The 20,723-nt window shown below is 40.6% G+C and overlaps 1 protein-coding gene across 1 annotated transcript in view; it reads right to left on the bottom strand.

The window, feature by feature from the left end:
* vopp1b (VOPP1 WW domain binding protein b) overlaps positions 1–20,723 on the bottom strand; it is a gene marked incomplete at its 3' end in the record, with an annotated part of 46,758 nt that overhangs the window by 18,135 nt on the left and 7,900 nt on the right. The window contains exon 2 of the mRNA XM_084048620.1: positions 3,962–4,020. Coding sequence (XP_083904746.1) covers positions 3,962–4,020 — 59 coding nt within the window. The remainder of the gene's footprint in view (positions 1–3,961; positions 4,021–20,723) is intronic.

Here is a 20,723-nt window from a genome sequence, read left to right on the forward strand (position 1 = left end):
AAGCTACAAGCTAAATGACACAGCTACAGGCTCACACGTTTTTGAGATTTTCTATTTTCACTATATATATAGTTAAACCAGGGGTAGGCAACCTTTATTATCAAAAGAGCCATTTTTGGCCCAAAAGATTATTAAAAATCTGTCTCGAGCGGCTTTTTTGTGTGCTTTTTCTGCTGTTTCGATATAACTTAGATATAACGCAGATCAAGTATACCAGTAAGCTAGCAGCGTTGGTGGTGAAAGCAAACAAACCAAGCATCAATAAATTATTTATTTTCCTTCAATGATTAGTTTCTTATTTTTATCTGGTGTATGGGCAACCCTTTTTTTGTACTAATAACTTTACTTTAATAACTTAACTTTATGCCTAAAGTAAAAAAAACAGAAAGAAAACCTCTTATTCTTTTGCATACTTCTTTGCCCAAGCAACTGGGAGCCACGGGAGAGGGCCCAAGAGCCACATGCGGCTCTAGAGCCGCAGGTTGCCTACTAGAGAGTTAAACAAATAATAATAATAAAAAAATAAATAAATAAATATATATATATATATATATATATATATATATATATACACACACAGTAGCCTACATTGGAAGTGCTGAAAAGCCGCAGACAATAAAGCCATTTTTGATGAACATTTACCATCATTTTCTACTTTATTATTTTACTTTAACATCAATTGATCACACTAATTAGTGAATACCTAATTGAATCATTTCAGTCGTAATTCCCTTTTATAATATAATTATCCCAATATCATTTTATAGAAATACAAGTACTACTGTATACTATTGGTTATCTGGCATAGTTTAGTTCCATTCTGCTGATTCCATTAGTATGTGCATTACAATTTCACTACAAGTCTTTTCCAGCCGGAAAACATAAGATTCTACATTTCATGATGTTTAAAGCAGTCGTTTGGAATCATTTAGAAAGGTTCTAACACCACAAAGCTTCTCTCATGGGGGTCCCCAAATCGGGGGTCCTTGACATGCAAATGTTTGAGAACCTGTAGCTTGTGGAGATACAGGATTCAGGATTGTTACGGTGTGATATTTGTGATCGTCACAAGGCCTGAGGTCACAGGACTCTTCTGTGGCTGCAGTCAAGAGTCCCCAACACAGACACCACTGCATCATAATAAAACAACCACACATATCAGACACATGATTTATTCACAGACGTACCTCCTTTTACAGCAGGAGCCATGGGAAGAGAAAGAAATCAATCAAAAGCAGGAAGACACGAGCAGAGGGAGGGATGGATGAAGGTGGGGATGTTGAACCGTATAGAATCACACAGTGGAGAGAGACAGACAGCTCGTCTCCAAGTTCAATTCAGTTTTATTTTAGTGCCAAGTCACAACATGACACATTACATATAGAGCAGAGACCCAGCGGCAAGAACATTTCCCTTTAAAAACGGGAAGAAACCTCAACCCTCTAGGGTGGGCAGCCATCAGCCTTGGCTGTGTCGGGGGGGGGGGGGGGGGGAGAGAGAGAGAGATACAAGCAATAGCAACAACTATAGTAACAACCATAATGACTGTAATAATGATAATAGCAGCTATAATAGTAGTACGAAATAATAATAGTCCACAGTAGTGTTCCATGGAAACCCTTGATCCGTAAGCGAGGATCCAAAATCATGATCCATGATGGGAGATATAACAGTCCACAGCCGTATTCCACAGAAACCCTTAACCCAACAGCCTAGTGGAATAGGAATGGAAGCCTGTGAAATAAGAAGGCACAATCCGAGGAAGAGGTCTTCATTTTCTTCTATTAATTTGATGCAGTAACTCTTCATAAGCGCTTTCTCTGTAATCAGCTGTTGTTTGGAGAGAGCCAGAAAGGAAATGCCGCCTCCTTATGTCATCTTATTTTGTTTCTCTATTGTCCATCTGGTGCCGAGGCTGATATATATATATATATACAGGCGGATATGTGGGTAGTATTAAGACCATGACAACAATTGGTGACGGCGAAGAACACGTCCTATTCCGGTCAATGTGCCTTTCAGTCTCAATTGTCTTCACAGAAAGGTGACGTTTCGGTTATTTTGTCATGCTCAGATTAGCCTAATAGCCTTGCAATAATTGTATTTATCGTGACACTCGAACAAGTTTTCCCTGAGGTCGTACAACATAGCGTATGTGGTGAATTCGCAATTAATACTGCAAAATCTCAATTGTAGCTCAGTTGTGTGCTTCTATTTCACTATTCACAACGTATTTAAGTTTGAAAAGTTTTCAAACTTAAATACTTAAATACTATTAAGTAAATACTATATATACTATAATTTTTAGATGAAACGTTGTCAAGTTTTCAATGAAAACTTGACAACGTTTCATCTAAAAATGGTTAACATATGGCCCTGGCCTCTGCCCCTTGCGGACAGGTTTCTGGAATTGCAGAACATCATTCCTCCAAATATTCTATCAATACTGAATAAAAACAGAATGTTTAGGTTGTAAAATTACTTTCAAAGTCCCTTTTAAATTTAAGAGGAAATGTAACTTTCCTCTTCTACCCTGGATTTGAACCCGGTTTCCTGAGCAACTGCTGACATTTTTACCATTGAGCCAATAGAGCCTGCCTGCTTGCTCAGGGGATAAATTGAATCTTGACCATCAGGTCAGAATCCGCATCAGATCCTGTGTCTAGGTGAGACATGACCTTTGACACAATCTAAATGTCTCAATAGAAGAGCATGGAAACAAAATACAACCATCCCAATTGTATAAGTTATATTGTATTAACATACTCTACCATACAACATTAAATTGTATTCATAAAAAAGTTACATAGTTAACTAAACCATATGGACAAAAACAAATGGGTGTCACTGAACCAACAAATATCACACTGTAACAATCCAGAATCCTGTGAGTTGGTTCCCGGGCAGCATCACTCAGATCCTCTTAACACAACCTAACCAGGATGTTTTTTTATCAGTTCATTTACTAAACACAAACTATTGTTGACTTTATTACTTACACAACAACTATGTACCATATGACAAGTATACCGGCATAATAGCTACTGTGCTGTTACTAGAAATCTGCTTTCAGTGGTTATTCATTATTTAGTTCTGATAACAATTATGGATGCGTTTCTATAGTATCACATTTACAAACTGGCATAATATTGAAAAATGACAATTAAAAAGTGATAGAGTAATTGTTTCTACACGCCCACATGCACTCAGCTTCAAAAGTCCATGAAAATGCAATTGAAAAAAGAGGGGAAAAATCCTCCCCTTGACACGTGTTGCATAGTGCTATAGTGCTTCCCTGCTGTTTTAAATGATTTGAGTGAAAGCACCAGCAGATAGCTTATTATAGTGTGTGTGTGTGTGTGTGTGTGTGTGTGTGTGTGTGTGTGTGTGTGTGTGTGTGTGTGTGTGTGTGTGTGTGTGTGTGTGTGTGTGTGTGTGTGTGTGTGTGTGTGTGTGTGTGTGTGTGTGTGTGTGTCCTTAAATCCGTTCTTGTCACCAGAAGCTAGGGTTGACATTTACCTTGTATCCTAGTAATTAAAAATTCTTTGTATTCTATCCACATGACCATTTACGTTGTTTGTTGACTTGGGTTCATCCCATATACTGGCCCTCACTGGCGACTATTTCTTATTGGCTTTTCATGTCTTTGGTCGTATTCTGGTTCATCTTCATGTCGTAAAATCGGGGCGTTTTGAGAATATTTAAGGGCGTGTTATTTAAATGACGCTAGTTTCAGCCGTGACATTTATCAACGCTGGGACCAAGTGTAAGCTCGGATCAGCTGTGTAGGATGCGTTGATAAATGTGACTTCGACGTTGTTGTACGGCCGAATATATGGAAAAATATACGCCGGTTTATACGCGTGTGTGTGCCCATACAATAGCATAGAACAGAACATGGCATGCTTTAAGAGCCAGATTGTTTAACAATATATTAGATAGACAGATAAATGGTACATACATGAAGTAGATGGGATATCCTCCTTCAAAATACCAGCAGTATTTTTTGGCCTCTACGCACTGGAAGAAAGAGAAAAGAAAACCCTGTTAATGATTTCTCTCTCTCACACACACACACACACACACACACACACACACACACACACACACACACACACACAAGAACATGAAAATACAATAAATTGAACAGACAAAATATTGTAAAAGTGCATGTCAACATACACTAGATAAAAGCAAAGCTAAAAAGCTATGTTTTAACCACAAAAATAGTGTAGCCAATCACATCCCATTGTGGCTTGTACTGTAGGTCCGCTATTTTTGCTGAATGTTCACCAAATTCTCACCTATTGTTGCAGAATATTGTCTGACAGGCACAGCATAGGGATGCAAGGGTTCTTTGGTTACGTTTTATTTTAAAGATATCACTCTCCGCCAGCATAAGGTGTGTACAGCGTATGCAGATGTAATAATAACAATAATAATACATTTTATTTATAACACACTGTACATTTTTGTAAATGCTACAGGGTTTAAAAACAACGGCATAAAAATACCAAAGGCAAATCAAAAAACATCGGCAACAACATAAGACCCTTCTAAGTAAAATATCTAAGGAAATAAGAAAAACTTTGTTCAAAATGTGTGCTTTTAGTCCATTTTTAAAACCATGGGTAGACTGTGGGGCTCTCAAATGGTCGGGCAGGGCATTCCACAGGCGTGGGGCAGTGGAGAAGAATGCCCAGTCGCCCATGGTGCGGAGCTTGGTCATGGGGGCGAGGAGAAGGTTGGTATTGGAAGGGTGAAGGTTTTGAGTAGAGGGTTGTGGTTTGAGAAGTTCTTTGAGGTAGGGGGTAGCATTGCACTGATGTGTCAGAGGCTTGTATTCGATCCTGAAGGTGATGGGGAGCCAGTGAAGAGAAAGGAGGATGGGTCCTTGATCTCTTTCCTCCCAAGGACACATACTCGGTTCTGTCAGAGAGGTAGGATTGGAACTAGTTTAAGGCAGAGGCAGAGAGTCCAGTGGCACAGTGTCGAAGGCTGCAGTTAAGTCGAGCAAGATGAGGAGTGAGGGGGAGCCGGCATCAGCTGCCATCAACAGGTCATTTGTGACCCTGACCAGAGCCGTTTCCATGGGCTGTGCGTAAACCAGACTGGAATTTTTCGGCGAGACATCCTTGTTGATGTGGAGGTGGTTCTGAAGCTGTGCAGCAACAACTTATTCCAAGACTTTGGATAGGAAAGGGGAGGTTTGATATGGGCCTGTAGTTGGCGAGGACTTCCGGATCCAAGGTGGGTTATGCACTGATGTAAGTACTGAGCGGATAGAAACAGCCTTTCCGCAGTCAAATCGCTGGTCAACAAGTCATTACTTGTTCTTGCTTTTGGCTAGTCTGGGAGTCTGGGCGTCGGAGCTTGGACAGCAGGGGCGCGGCCACTGCGTTGTGATTCAAATCAACAGCCAATGAAGAAAAGGGGGCGGGATCCACATGCAGTGGGTGTTGCATCTAAATAGGATCGACGGGAAGCAATTTCCCCTTGAGAAATTGCGGCCGCCATTGTTGTGTACTGCTGTTTGCCTCTCGTCGGACTTTTTAGACGAGTTGCACAGCCTCAGACCGGTAAGAGGCGTGTCCGCTCAGATTCTGAGCGTTAGTTACATCCCGCCCACAAATAACAGGGCTCTGGCCCAGAAGTTCCTCAGAGCTGGCGAAAACTTCTGGGAACTCAGATTAGCTTTTGGCTAATGAGACAGCTTGTGCTTGCTGTTACCACTAGAGGGTGCAAACTGCAAATGCAAAGAGATCTGCTCTCACCCACCATCCATGGGTGGGTGATTAGAATGCAAGACATCCCATGGCTCATGGCTGCACAGCACTACAGGATACAAAAATAATCTCCTTTTTTACAATGATTAAATAAGAAGTGCTCTTGAATTAATGGCAAGGCCACTTATTCAATGGCATTTCGATTGCCCATGCACAACCCGGTACATTAGCATCCTAAAAGATGTTGCAACTTCTCCCTGCCCATAATTTGTATTAGCCTCGAGTGACTCAAAGGGGAGGAGATGGTTTCACATGTTTTAAAATGTGATTGGTCCACAGGATTGTACCCAAGGTCTTGCTCTTCTATAGTCAGCTCCTCGCAAATCTCTCCCTCTCGCTCTCATTCTCCCTCTCCCTCTGCATCTGTCTCTCTCTCATTCTCCCTCTCCCCCTCTCTCTCTCTCTCTCAATTTGAGCCGCTGACTTTACAATTACATATATTTATTCTTTATGTATTTTTGTATTGGCCCGGGCTCATTATTCGATGTTGTGTTCGGGCTCAGGTAAGGCTCGAGCTTCAACTCACTTGGGTCAGGTTTTAATTTTCAGGCCGGTTGAGAACTCTAGTCTCTGCAACAAAACAAAAAAAAAACGTTTTGGTGTCTTACGCTTTTGACAGATATGTCAAAATATTATGTTCATGTACAGTAGTATGCATTTTCGCCAATAAAAACATCAGATAGAGTTACATGACAATGGCTCAGTCTCTTCCAAAGGGGAAAGAAAGTGAAGACAGACTCATTTCATGGAAAATAAGGACGCACGCCACCGTCTAGCTACTGCATACCCCTTGCCAACACAAAGCTCTATAGCATCTGCCATTTAAAACACAATTTTCACAGCCTAATTGGATCCTGATTGGAGTGGGTCTCTCGTGACAAGTGTGGCGGCAGACATCGCATTAGGCTCGGCGGGGAGCTTTCTGCATGCCATTACTGCAAACATCCTTCCATTAGGAGCTTGGTAAAGCCACAACTGTCATCTCATAACCGACACGAACCCATTATCTTTTTCATACCGGAGGTCGCTGTTGCTCAACCAGTGGTCCACAGACCACTGAATATGTTTTCAAATGTTTTCAAAACTATATACTGTACCTTTGTTAAATGCACTGGTGGAAAAAGTACTCAATTGCTTTACCTACCGTAAGTAAAAGTATCAATACTGCAATGTAGAAATACTCTGTTAGAAGTAAAAGTCCGGAATTCAAAATTGACTTACTAAAGGTATTGGCATCAAAATACCAAAAGTAAAAGTATTCATTATGCAGAATGTCCAATTTCATTTTCAAATGTATACAAATCTTTTAAAAATAGCAGATCTACAAGCTCACAATGCGTCGCATCGTGACACATTGTGGGCTTGTAGATCGGCTATTTTTAAAATGGCCGAAATGTATATAGGGCTGAAGTGGTTAATGTAGGTTTTGTAATAATAATCAAAATTGAAATGTAGTGGAGTAAAAGTACAATATTTGGATCCGAGATGTAGTGGAGTAGAAGTAAAAGTATTGGAAATTGGAAATACTCAAGTTTGTACTTAAGTACAGTACTTAAGTAAAATGTACTTGGTTACTTTCCACCACTGGTTAAATGTAAAATATTTTATTAGCCACCCTTTAAATAATCCGCCCTGTGAACATGTGGCCTGCAAAGTAGCACTGTGAGAGCCAATGTGCTGCTTTATTATTTCCTGACGCCTGGTATCGGTGTCAGAGAAGAGTGAGGGTGGAACGGAGAGGGAATACAACCAGAGACATAATCCAACTCATATTGAAGACGTACAAGGCCATGCCCCCGTGTGGCAGACTGCACACATCTTGTCGAGTTTTTCATTAAAAACCTTCAGACATCCTTTCAAAGATAAGCGCTCAAAATGAAATGCCTGGGAGATGAAAACGTGGCTACGAAACAGATATGAAATTCACACGTATTGTCATGCTGTGTTACTCAATGAACTCACTGCTGTGAAGTGTGAACACACACACGACGACATATATATATATATATTCCATGTCACAATTTCAATATCAATGCCATACTTGCTCAGTTGAAGCAATAGGCTTTCATTCTATTTCCGGCTTTCTGCTTTAGGATGTTAATTTAAAGGCAGCACACAAACGCAGTTCTGAGTTAAAATGGGTTGAACAACCAGGGAACCTGCAATAAACCTTGATTACACAAACATTTTCCTGTCTCGCAACATGACATACAAAGTGTTACTGCTATTGTGTCCTTGAGTCTGAGACAAAAAGTATAGCTCAGACAAGAACAATATAACATAGCATTTACTTATTGACACATGTTAATAACATGGATGTGCATAAAACTACACAAAGTTATACATCATGTGTGAGCACTGTGTGCACTCATGTGCCTACAGCTGATACTAAATTAGGGCTCTACTGTATACTGGTAAAAACCAGTGCTGCCTGCTTCACCATGGTGAAAATATGTTGAATGCTTAAAAGTTAGCTAGCAGCCACTAGAGGCTGTGCTGCTCCAAATCTTTTTTTTTTTCCTGGGCAGTACGAGACAGAAGCAGAGACAGCGTCGATTTTAGATACGGGCGTTCAGGGCTATAGCCCTGGATCTTGTCTGATAAGCCCCGGATCTAAAAAAAAAAAAAGGGAGGGGGGGGTGTTCATGCACTAAAGCCCTCTAAAATATCATGATATTGCTGATCAAAAACTAATGTACTCAAAGTTTTGGATCCTCCTGTGTCCTGTGTGTCTTTTTTTTTAATTCACCTCAGCTGCACATTTTGTGTGAGCGAGCGGGAGAATAATAATAATAATCATATTTCTTTGTTAAACAAGTGTTAAATAGCTCTAGATTGTGATAGTAATCATACAAACTTTTACAAACTAGACTTAATTTTGGACTAAGGTTTTCTTACCTTTTCTATGACGTTAGATATGATATCTTAGGATGAATGGTACAGTAGGTGGTACAGTAGGTTTTGGTGAGATCTGATGTTCATAGTGACAGACTGTCACTATGAACGTCAGATCTCACCCAAAAAAAAAACGCAAGGCCTATTGGCGCACGTTTTAAGCTGTGGCGGACCCGGGATGGAGTTATGACATTTTTCTACTGTACCATTCGTCCTAAGATATCATAACGTCATAGAAAAGGTAAGAAAACCTTAGTCCAAAATTCCCCTTTAACGTTACTGCAAAAAACACTGTTTGCCATAATGTCTTGGGCTGAGCCCCGGATCTCTCAGGAACCTAGAATCGCCTCTGCAGACACATTATAATATCTACACAATAAACATTGTGATTCATGTTGTGATGTGATTTGTTTGTGTTTCAGCACCAAAAGCAATCAAACTCAAACCATCTGTTTTCATTCAATCAAACAGTTGATGGAAGCTGGTGTGATTGTCGTCCCCGTATTCAAGCATGTCCGATTCACCGCCCTTCAATCAGGCTACCAATCAGCTTGGCCAGTTACAGTATAGGGCCTGCATCTTGGCTGAGCCAAGGCTGGCTCTGCAAATAACAGCTGGCACCTTAATCATTTTTTGATTCCTTTGACTATTCAAAAATAGCAGATATACAAGCTCATAGCGCGGCACCGAGTGCCGCGCTATGAGCTTGTAGATCTGACATTTTTGCAAATCTTTGAATATATACATTTTTTAAAGCAAACCTTTGTAACTGAAATCTTATTGCTTCTGGGATTCTACAATGTTTTCTAAATCCTAATTGTCTTTTTTTTATTATTTTTTTTTACTTATGTTGCTATTATCAGTGGTTCTTAAACTTTTTCATGTCAAGGACCCCCAAAATGTATTTGTCCTCGGACCCCCATCTGAAAATATTTTGTTCCAGGGACCCCCAGAAGCAAAGATTTGAGTTAAAAATGTATGTACAGTACATATTCAAAGTTTTGAACACATTTTCACGTTTTTTCAGACCCTTCGACCCTCGGGTCAATTCTTCCACTTTAACAGTTAACCATTTTCTCAAACTTTTTTAGATATAGTATATCTAGAACTGTCAACGGCGAGGTTACATGGAGCAAGTGAGAGAGTGGTATAACTGGTATAACTTTGCACAGGTATGCATGGTGTTTGGCCTTTTTGTGGCATTGTTGGTCCTGGGAGGGGTGGGTGGGTTTGCTTGTTATTATTATATTTTTAATGATCATTTGTTGTGTTAGTTTTAAGTTGTGTACAGTATGTGTTGTATGTGTATCTTGTTTTTGTTTCGGTTTTTTTATTATATATATTTTTTTTTTTTGCTGATATGATGAATAAAAACAATTGATACAAAAAAAAACGCAACCATTTTCAATCTGGCATCCCTATTTTGGACATGTAATTACAGGTGAAAGAAAGTTGTCAATAAATATATATACATATTATTATTTTTTTTTAAACATTTCAAAGAGTTTAAAAAATATGTAAAATGTTTTGAAGTTTCAAACAATTTGTGAATATAGCAGATCTACAAGCTAACATTGTGTGTCACATCATTGCACGACAAAGTACACAGGGCGTAAGTGGTTAAATGAACTGCGTTGTGCTGTGAGGACGGGGAAGGCTGGCATGGAGGTCAGAGGTGGTACCAACACAATAGAGTATTTGTTTTGAGGCCGTCAGAGAATGGATGCTGCACCATTTTGGCTCCAATGTAACCATCAGCTACGAGAGAGGGACAGAAAGTGGTGGGGGAAAGAGAGACAGAAAAAGGGAGGAAACAGAACACAGAACAGAATAAGGAGGAACAAGAGGTAAAAAACAGAAAGGAGGGGAGAGAAAAAAGAATTGGAGTCAGAAGAAAAAAGAGAGGAGAGAAAGAGGATAGAGTGAGAAACGGAGGGGGGAGAGAGAGAGAGAGAGATAGAGTCCGTGGGAAGAAAGAGAGGAGAAATAAAAACAATGGCAGTGGAGAGAGAGACAGAGATGGAACGGAGTCTGCCAAATTGATGGAAACTGCTAGCCTACGTGCCAACTGTGGGCGCTCGCACGCATGTGCGCACGCGCACACACACACACACACACACACACACACACACACACACACAAATGTGCAAAATGAGAGGGGGAACGTGTTCAGAGGCATCTTCTAGCCTATAAAACTCTAACGTCTCAGATATGTCATTAAAGCAATGGTTAAAGCCTGCAATTTCTTCAACTAGTTGGCCGTATGCACAGCAATTTTACAACTTAACAAGCTACTCTGAGCTTTATTACAGTCACAGCTCATGTTATGACACGCAAATTGCAAATGAAAAATACTACATTTTTACAGACTGGGAAAAAGGAAAGAAAAAAACACATTTCCAATTATATTTTTTGGTATAGAATCCCACTAAAGTGTAGCCTATAAAATCTCAACTAGGGACATCCAAGGCACACTCTTGTGAACCCTCATGTATTTGGTTGGTGTCCATCTCCATTGCTTAGGAGCTGCACTCTGCTCTTGTTCATCAGAGCTACTACCTTTCAGTACTGTTCATTCTCTCTCTCTCTTCCTCTTGCTCTCTTTAATTGGGTCACAGTGGAACTGCGGATGGCAAGAGAAAGCGTCCCTCTATTCAAAAATGTCCCTCTTTGTTCCTGGGGGACACAAATGACCATTACCCGACCAAAGCATGAGGTTCCCTGCCATTTCCTGTGGACTCAGATGGATGTTGGCTCAATGACATACAAAGGGCAGATCTCTCCATATTGGTGTGCACATTCACCACTTAAGCCCTGTTTTATATCTCCGCTATTGAGCTTGTAGATCTGCTATTTTCAAAAAGAAAGCGGTCTGTTGGTTAAGGTGCCAAGCTGTTATTAGCAGAGCCAGGGTTGGCTCAGCCAGACTGCAGGCCCTATCAGATTTGCCAAGCTGATTGGCAGCCAAGCTGATTGAAGGGTAGCGAATCGGCATGCTTGAAGACTAGGATGACAATCACATCAGCACCACCCTGTCTGATGAACCGTTTGGTTGACGGAAAACAGAAGCTTCTGGACACAGTTTGATTGCTTTTGTTGCTGAAACACTAAAACAATTACAACACAACCTGGGGCTGAAACCCTGTTTGCTGATCATTCACAGCAACTTTGAATGTCACTCTGATGTTTGACCTTTGCGACCCAAGTTGAAATTGACTTCGGGGCAGTCTAGTGATCATTCCTTGCAAGGTTCATGAAAATGTAACACATCCTAACTCTACATGGACATTCTGTTTCAGAGGGATGGGGCTTATCACACCTTTCTACGATGGATTCTTAATTGCAAGGTATTTATGGTCCATGTAAAACGACAGAATGGGATTGAATTCCCCTGTATCCCTCTCAACTTTCTCGTCTCATCTTCACAGTTCAGATAGGCTGGTCCCTCATGAGCCTGAGTGCAGCCTTAGATCCTCTGATAAGGGCCTCTTCGTTATTCCTAAATCTCGCCTCATTACTCGGTGCAATTGGGCTTTTGCAGCCCAGGCACCTATGTTTTAGAACTGAGGATCTAAGTCATCTTTTTAATCACTTCTAAAAACGTAATATTATGTCAAGGCCTTTTTATAGTGTCTAATTATTGCCTCATCGGTCCGTAGCCTATGCCCGATGGCGTGAAACGACGCGTTTCATGTCATAATCGTCTCTGTGCCAGAGTCCCAGGTGTACAGATGGTGGCATACCTGTTTCTTTTTCAAGTTCATTTCCCCATAGCTTCATTTCATTGGCTCAGCAGCAGAACACATGACACCTTCACGTGTGTTTCAAGTTCAAATCTGCTGCTGAGCCAATCAAACGAAGCAATGGGAAAACTGGAACAGGAAACGGGTGTGCCACCTTGGGAACTGGGACTACAGTTATGCATATAGAGCCTATTTCACAACGTTAAAACATTCCACAGATATACACAGAAGAAATGGGGTATGCTCACATCCAGTGGTGGAAGAAGTACTCGGATATTTAAATATATATAAATATAAATAAATATATATAAGTAAAAGTAGCAATACCATAATATAAAAATACTCTGTTACAAGTAAAAAGGCCTGTGTTCAAAATGTTACTTGAGTAAAAGTACAAACGTATTGTCATCAAAATATACTTTAAGTACCAAAAGTAAAAGTACTAAAATGTTTGAAAATAGGAGATCTACAAGATCACAACGCGTCACATCGCGACGCGTTGTGAGCTTGTAGGTCGGCTATTTTCAAATAGCCTATGTTATGTATAAAATAGGGCTGAAGTGGTTAATGCATGTTTTAGAATAAAATAATTTATATCTGCAAAGTAACTAGTAAATAAAGTTTCCAAATAATTGTAGTGGAGTAAAAGTACAATATTTGCCTTTGAGATGTAGTGGAGTAGAAGTAAAAGTATTGAAAATTAAGTACAGTACTTAGGTAAATGTACTTAGTTGCTTTACAGCACTGCTCACATCAGAACAATGGGATTTAGGTTGAAAATCAGCACAGGTTTCCTTTAACTAACTTTTCCTCCTCATCTCCATCTTGCTCATCCTAAACCCCCCCCTCCATCATCATCCATCTTCCTCTCCTTCTACATCCTCCCCTAAACATCAAACACTCATCAACGAGAGAGATGGCTAGAAAGGCTGAGAGGGAGTGAGTCTCCATATCAGGGAGAGAGGGAGCTGGGACAGAGGGTGTCTTTTGTAATCCCTCAAAGGACTGTGTCAGTGATTAGCTTGCTTCTGTGCCGAGAGCTCAGCAGCGGGTCAGAGCACTTGTTCACTGGTGAGTGGTGAGACACAACAGGACGCTTCCCTGTGTCCTTAGAGAAAAGGCGAAGGACATACACCAACATATAGTGCAAGTAGCAAGCAGTAAGCAGGGTCATTGAGCATTGAGTCATTTAGACTCAATGCTGCTGTCATGATGATGATTATGGTGATGATGATGCTGATGAAAAATTACATACAGTGTGGGTCAAGGGCTATTATTAGGGTTTTGCTCATTGTACAAATCAAGACGGAGGGTAAGATGTCGGACACAGAGGGGGGGAAACGGATTGTAACTGCAGGGGAACCTGCTCCAAGACCTTTCCACAGCACACATTAGTTGAGTGGGTGAATGTAATGCACAATCTATGTAAAGCGCTTTGGATAAAAGTGCTACTGTATATAAACCATTTACCATTTGAGTCAACGCAAGTGATCGTAAATCCAGCGCCCTACTTGATCATACTAGAGTGTCACACAAAAGCAGCAAAAGTAGCAGATCTACAAGCTCAAAACGCGGCACGAAGCAACACGTTTTGAGCTTGTCAATCTGCTTCTTTTGCCATTTTTGAATTTGAATCCTGAGGAGTAACTGTTTTGGACATAGGAGGTTTCCACCCGACAGACGATATATTAGATCTCTAACGCTGTAGTGTACAGTTTAGTGGTCGAAGGTCAAGAAGATAAAAAACCTGTGCGGGCAGATGGGCAGATGTTAGGGTTTGTTTTGTTTTGTTGTATTTTGTTTTGTGTTTTGCATTCCTTGCGTGTTACTGCATGTCTTGCATTTTAAAATGGGGAAAACTCAAAACATTTCATTAAAAAAAAAAGTAAATTATTGGTTTAAAACATTATCATTGTACAAAACGTATGAACTATTCATCATGGAAGGATGAGACTGATTGCATCTGAAAGCCTTGCATGTCTCAAGCCATTTCACTTCAGTGTTTTAAATGTCATACCGTCTATGTTCTAAAAATAAGTGTGTCATCATTTAGTAAATTGGCATAATTATGCAAATGTTGCCATTTCACAGCGAAATAAGGCAATATTGTTACATTTGTCATGTAGCCTAATTGCTTGCTTTCTTATTTGGCTTTTTCGTTCTCATATAATGAAAATCAATGAGAAACAGTGAGCAAATTGCAAAACCATTCATGAAATATACACCCGTATCTCTAAGCGATTGACAGCCGACATTGGCATTAAAATGAGAACCAATCAAAATAGTCTCTACAAAAATGAATGGAGCTGTACTACTATGCAGTAAGCGTTATCCTAATCTCTCAGCACCACTGCCCTAAACGTGTAGTGTTGTTGTTAGTAGACACACAGAAGCACCCGGGAGGAAGCGGACTAAGAAAGGGGAGGAGCCAAACAGAGTTCCTGTTTCTACACAAAAAAGGAGGTGGTGCCCCCAGACGCAAAAAAATAGATAGGTCAAAAGTGCCCTATTTCCATCTTCAACTACTTTGCTGGGAGACCAGCATTTTACACATATTGCTACAGTACAACAGGGTTAAGCAGGGTTCAAGTTGTAAAAAACAAAAAACAAAAAAACACAAGGGAAGGCATTTTCTAGTCTACTTCATCATCCTATTCTAAATGTGCAAAATAAGGACAGAGAGATACAGAGATCTCCATGTAGGGGCATAAAAAGAAACGCATGCAGGCTAGTGCATAAATGGATGGGGGCATGCATTCCCAACTTGCATCATTCCCGAGTAGGCTAGTACCCATCTAGTACAACACATAGCAAACTGCTACTTTTGCTAATTAAAAAGAAAAATCACACCCTGTGTGAAGGAAGCGGTGCCTTTGGGGCGGGCCTTAACTAATTTCAGTTCGTCCCTATTGGTGGTCTGAGTCCACTTACCAAATTTGTACTTGGTAGCATGCTGCAAACTGGAATAATGGCTGTTTAAAGCCCAGCCAATGGGCAGACAGAGGGGGCGGGGCTTAAGTAATTACAGTTCGTCCCTACTGGTGGTCTAAGTCCACATACCAAATTTGGACTTGGTGGCATGCTGCAAACTGGACTTACGGCTGTTTAAAGCCCAGCCAATAGGAAGACAGAGGGGGCGGGGCTTAAACAATTTCAGTTCGTCCCTATTGGTGGTTTTAGTCCATGTACAAAATTTGTACTCCGTAGCTTGCTGCGAACTGGAGTTATAGCTGTTTAAATGCCGTGTTCAAACGGACGGACATAACATACGGACGGACATACGGACATCTAGTGTGTGTGTGTGTGTGTGTGTGTGTGTGTGTGTGTGTGTGTGTGTGTGTGTGTGTGTGTGTGTGTGTGTGTTGAAGTGGCGCATGTGTTGCTACTTTGCCGTGTTCAAACATACGGACGGACATAACATACGGACGGACGGACGGACGGACGGACGGACACGCAGACATAGTCAAATGTAGAGCGGCTGGCACCGCTAAAAACTTTGGAAAAGTTGAGATCAGATTTTCTTTCTTTTTTTGTAGATTTGCCCAAAATATAGACACCAGGGTTGATGTAGTTAACATACATTGTTAATTAAATTGTGATATTAACAAACATGCATATCAAACATATCATTTGATTCAGTCTGAGCAGGGATAAAACATATCCCAACTGAGGATATGCGCAGCAAATCCAACCCTGACCATAACCAACACATCGGCATACAGTATGGAACAAACAAGGCCCCTATGCATTGATTACTTCCTCTTCCATGTCATAACTACATGAAAGCAAACCCTATCTTGCTGTCTAAAATCATTCCTAAGCATATTAAATACATACATAATACGTATATTGTATAGGCACACAAACAATTACTGCAACAGAGGGCATGACAATCATCCTGCTGTGAGATGATTGCATTTGTAATATTTCCAATATTTTGATGATCAGAGAGAGCGAGAGCGAGCGAGTGAGAGAGAGAGAGAGAGAGATGCAGCCCTTCTTCCAGGGACTTTCCAACAGTATACTCGGGCTCATCAAAGGAACAGCAGAGATACAGACATTAACCCTAGGAGCGGAAGTAAGGATGGACTCTGATGTTTGTGAGATAAAAAGCAGGGTAGAATCTAATGAGGTCTGTACTGTATATGGGCTACATGCCGCTGTGGACTCATTTTCCAATGCCATACTGGTCCATAATATCAGATACACGTACCCAGGTCAAAGTAGGAGCGCTGATCAAACCAATTCTCTTTCGAAATGCCGTCATAGTGGCTGTCAGTGAGTCAAGACATGAGTGTTTCAGCTGTTTTTCCATAGCCTAGACTCTCCCTGCATGTGTCATGTCTCCTATAGAGCCAGACCGATGCCATTTTACAGATATTGTCAAAAGTGCCTAATTCATTCTAATCAATTTTAAAAACTTCAAAAGACTTAATTCGATTTTTTTAAAGTTCTTATAAAATATTCAAAATTAGCTGATCTGCAAGCTCACAATGGGTCGCAACACAACACACTGTGAGCTTGTAGATTTGCTATTATTTTTCTTACTTTTGAAATGTTTCACCTACAGTATGACAAGCCCAAAGCAGGGATGCCAGGTCGAAAGTGGTTAAAAATCAGGACAAAAAATCATCAGCTGCAGATATCAATGTCATCAAAAAAGTCAAACAATGGCCTATATACAGTATGAGCCAAGTCTGGCTTTGGCCTCCTGTTTGTGTCTTCTCTCAGCCACAGTCTTTGCCTGTGTTTTCCTGCGATTTTCTCCCGCAGGCCAGATGTTATCCATCACATTAAACACTGTCCACCAGCTGTCCATGATCTCATTACCCCGCCTTGTGTATTTCATCTGTGCCCTTTCGTCAGATGCAGCCACTTCGTTCGTCAAGTTGTCTTCGTTAAAACTGTTAGTTAATATTATTTCATCTGCTGACACTCAACAAAAATGGCATTATCAACTGAAAAGTGTCACTGTGAGTTAAAAATGCATAATTCCTGCTGAGCAGTTTTACTTAAGTAAAAGTATCAATACTGCAATGTAGAAGTACTCTGTTACAAGTAAAAGTCAGAAATTCAAAATTTACTTGAGCAAAAGTACAAAACTACTGCTATGGTATCAAAATGTACTTAAAGTACCAAAAGTAAAAGTACTAAAATGTTTGAAAATAGCAGATCTACAAGCTCACAACGCGTTGTGATGCGACACGTTGTGAGCTTGTAGATCGGCTATTTTCACATAGCCTAGGTATAAAATAGAGCTAAAGTAACTAGTTACTAAAGTTTTCAAATAATTGTAGTGGAGTAAAAGTACAATATTTGCCTCTGAGATGTAGTGGAGTAGAAGTAAAAGTATTGGAAATTGGAAATACTCAAGTAAAGTACAATTACCTCAAAATTGTACTTGAGTACAGTACTTGAGTAAATGTACTTAGTTACTTTACACCACTGCTGCTGAGTGACATTGTCATGTGACAAATTCAAAATGAGTTCCGTCTATTCTCGTGCGTGTCTGGTCCGCGTGTTTATCCTGTGCCTGTACTGTACTTTGTATCCTGCCAGCTTTAATGACAGCACAGTTGCTCATCCTTGCATCGACCTCAGTGTCCCATCTGTGTGTTCTACTCTTGGGTGCTCTCGCTACAACCTTGTTGGTGAAAGCCACAAGGAATGGCTACTATTATCTTTTTGCTGCCATCTCAGCGGAGGTGGTAACATACAAAAGAAAACATACGCTGCAATTAATTAGACACAAAGGATTCTGCCTAAATCCAAGAACATGTTTGTGAATGAGGAGATGAATAACAAGCTACCACTGGGTGGGGCTAACCTTAAAGCAATATATACACATCTCTGTATTGTCATACTGCAGCTCCTTCCATTGCAGACACCAACTTGTGAGATGATTTCCACCTTCCAGGAGTCGTTGGTGTCGGGCCGAAACCTCATATCTCCATATTTTAACTTTTGATGTATTTTTTTCCTATAAATTAATGCACTACTTTGTCAATACTACAGTGTCAAATACAAGTAGCTAAAATAGCTGATCTATAAGCTCTATTGCGACTTGTTTTGAGCTTGTAGATCTAGCTATTTTGGCAATTTGATGTACTGAAAAGTAGCAGTTTAGGACATATGAGGTTTCCACCCGACAGTTACGATATTTTATGTGACTCATACAGTATGTTATGTGACTGATATGTTAGTGGAAGCCAAGAGGATACAAATATTAATCAACAACAAAAAATTGGTTGCAAAGACGAAAAACATGATCATTCTGCACTAAATTGAGTAAGTTTACAGTTAGACAATACACCATCCCTAGAGCAGTGGTTCTCAACCTGGGGGTCACCAAATAATTTGAAGGGGTCACCAGATGCTTTTCTGAATGTGCTCAAATAAATAGAAATTGGAAGAAAAAGACATACACGTGAATGTTTAAGAAACTTTCATACAGAAGTGCGAAAAGTTGATCTATGCAAGGAAACTGTTGTGATTTTCACATTGTCCTGTTATAGTGCCATCAGTAGGCCGATTTTTTTGTTAAAGCTATAACGAACTAATATAGCTATTTTATTTAGTATAGCAGTCTTAGTTGGTTTGTGCGCATGTACGTGTTTGTTCAGTGTGCGCACGCGTCTGTTCAGTGTGTGTATGTAGTTAAGATCGGTGGGTCACGAGCCATGGCCAAGTCTTTTTTTTTCTAGAAAGGTTGAGAACCACTCCATTAGAGGATACAATCACTCCTGAAGGTTCTTCTGTTTTGGAGCGACAAACAGGGGAGTCATGGGTAAATTTAGGAGGAGGCTCAGGCTCATTAATTCAAGCTGTGGTCTCTGTACTGCAGAGTACAACCTGCCTCCTGTTGTTTTCCATTTGGCTCTAACTTTCCCAGTTAATCCTCTTACAGTTCATCACCTGCATGGAGGACTGGCTGTTACAAGACACTATTGTCTGTACCATAACCACATACTCCTCTAGATCAGTGGTTCTCAACCTGTGGGCCGCAGGCCGTGAGGATATTGCAAGCGGGCCCCCAACTAATTGGCAAGATTTTAATGATAATATAATAGGTTTAGGTTTAGGTTTAGGTTTATTGTTTATTGTCACATCACAGGTTTACAAGGTAAAAAAGTGGGTGAAATTCGTTTTTGTACAACACTCCCATCGCAACGTTACATTCCGTAGAAAGAAGAGTGGGGAGAGAGAAAAAGAAGAGGGGTAGGGGGTTAAGTGGGAAGGAGATCAACAGAGAACAATAGAAGGCCAAAAACATTAATATATATATTTTTTAAATAAATAAATAGGAACTTAATGATAGTTCCACTGATTCAAGCCAGAACACAAATAAATATGCATTGAAAATGCAGTGGCCAGAGGGGTGGGCCGCGAACGCTTTCAAGATTTTCAAGTTGGCCCTGATCCCGAAAAGGTTGAGAACTATACTGCTCTATACTAATACTTAGTTCCCTCACTTGCCTGAAGTCTGTACTTGGTCCAATCTTTACCCCCCCTACACCAAATAGCCAATCTACAAGCTCACGTGTCACTTAGTAACAGGTTTTAAGCTTGTATATCTGCTATTTTCTGCGAATGTTCCCCCCCAGAATAAGGATGCTAGGGTTTAAGTGGATAACTCACTAATGCAGTCCAGGAGATGCACGTACATCCACAACTGGATAACAAAGACAAATGTATTGAAAAGAAGAACGAAATCCGCACTCCGTCTTTGATGTTCCCAGAACAACAATCATTGTGCCTGACGGAGACCGCAGAGGTCGAAACGTTGTACTACTGTATACTCCGCTTAAATCAAGTTAACGTGCACATTTCTTTCTTCTTTTTAACTCACTAATGCGCCAATAGCCCTGCGTGCCTGCATGTGTGTGTGTGGGTGCACGCGCGCATGTAATTGTGCATGGAAATATTTGCACAGTTGTCAGTATTGAAAGGCTAAGGGATACAAGTCTGAATCTGGGGGGCCCAGGGTCTCTGGCACAAAATATTTCAGATGGGGCTTCCGCAGCACATACATATTAATTCGGGGGCCCTTGACCTGTGAATGTTTGAGAACCACTGCCTTATATCCATCCCTCTGACGGATGTGGCAGCAGCCACATCCAGCAGAGTTCAAGGCCAAGAGGATGCAGGCCATCTCTAAACCACTTCCTGTATCCCATCTATCCAGATGCTTAGCTAAGCAGAAACTAATGCAGCCCCACCCTGAGGGCTGTGGGTATATGATTTTGTGTGTGTGTGTGTGTGTGTGTGTGTGTGTGTGTGTGTGTGTGTGTGTGTTGCA

The sequence above is a fragment of the Gymnoscopelus microlampas genome (assembly GCF_963454915.1).
Source record: "Gymnoscopelus microlampas genome assembly, chromosome: 22".
In the NCBI taxonomy this organism is placed as follows: domain Eukaryota; kingdom Metazoa; phylum Chordata; class Actinopteri; order Myctophiformes; family Myctophidae; genus Gymnoscopelus; species Gymnoscopelus microlampas.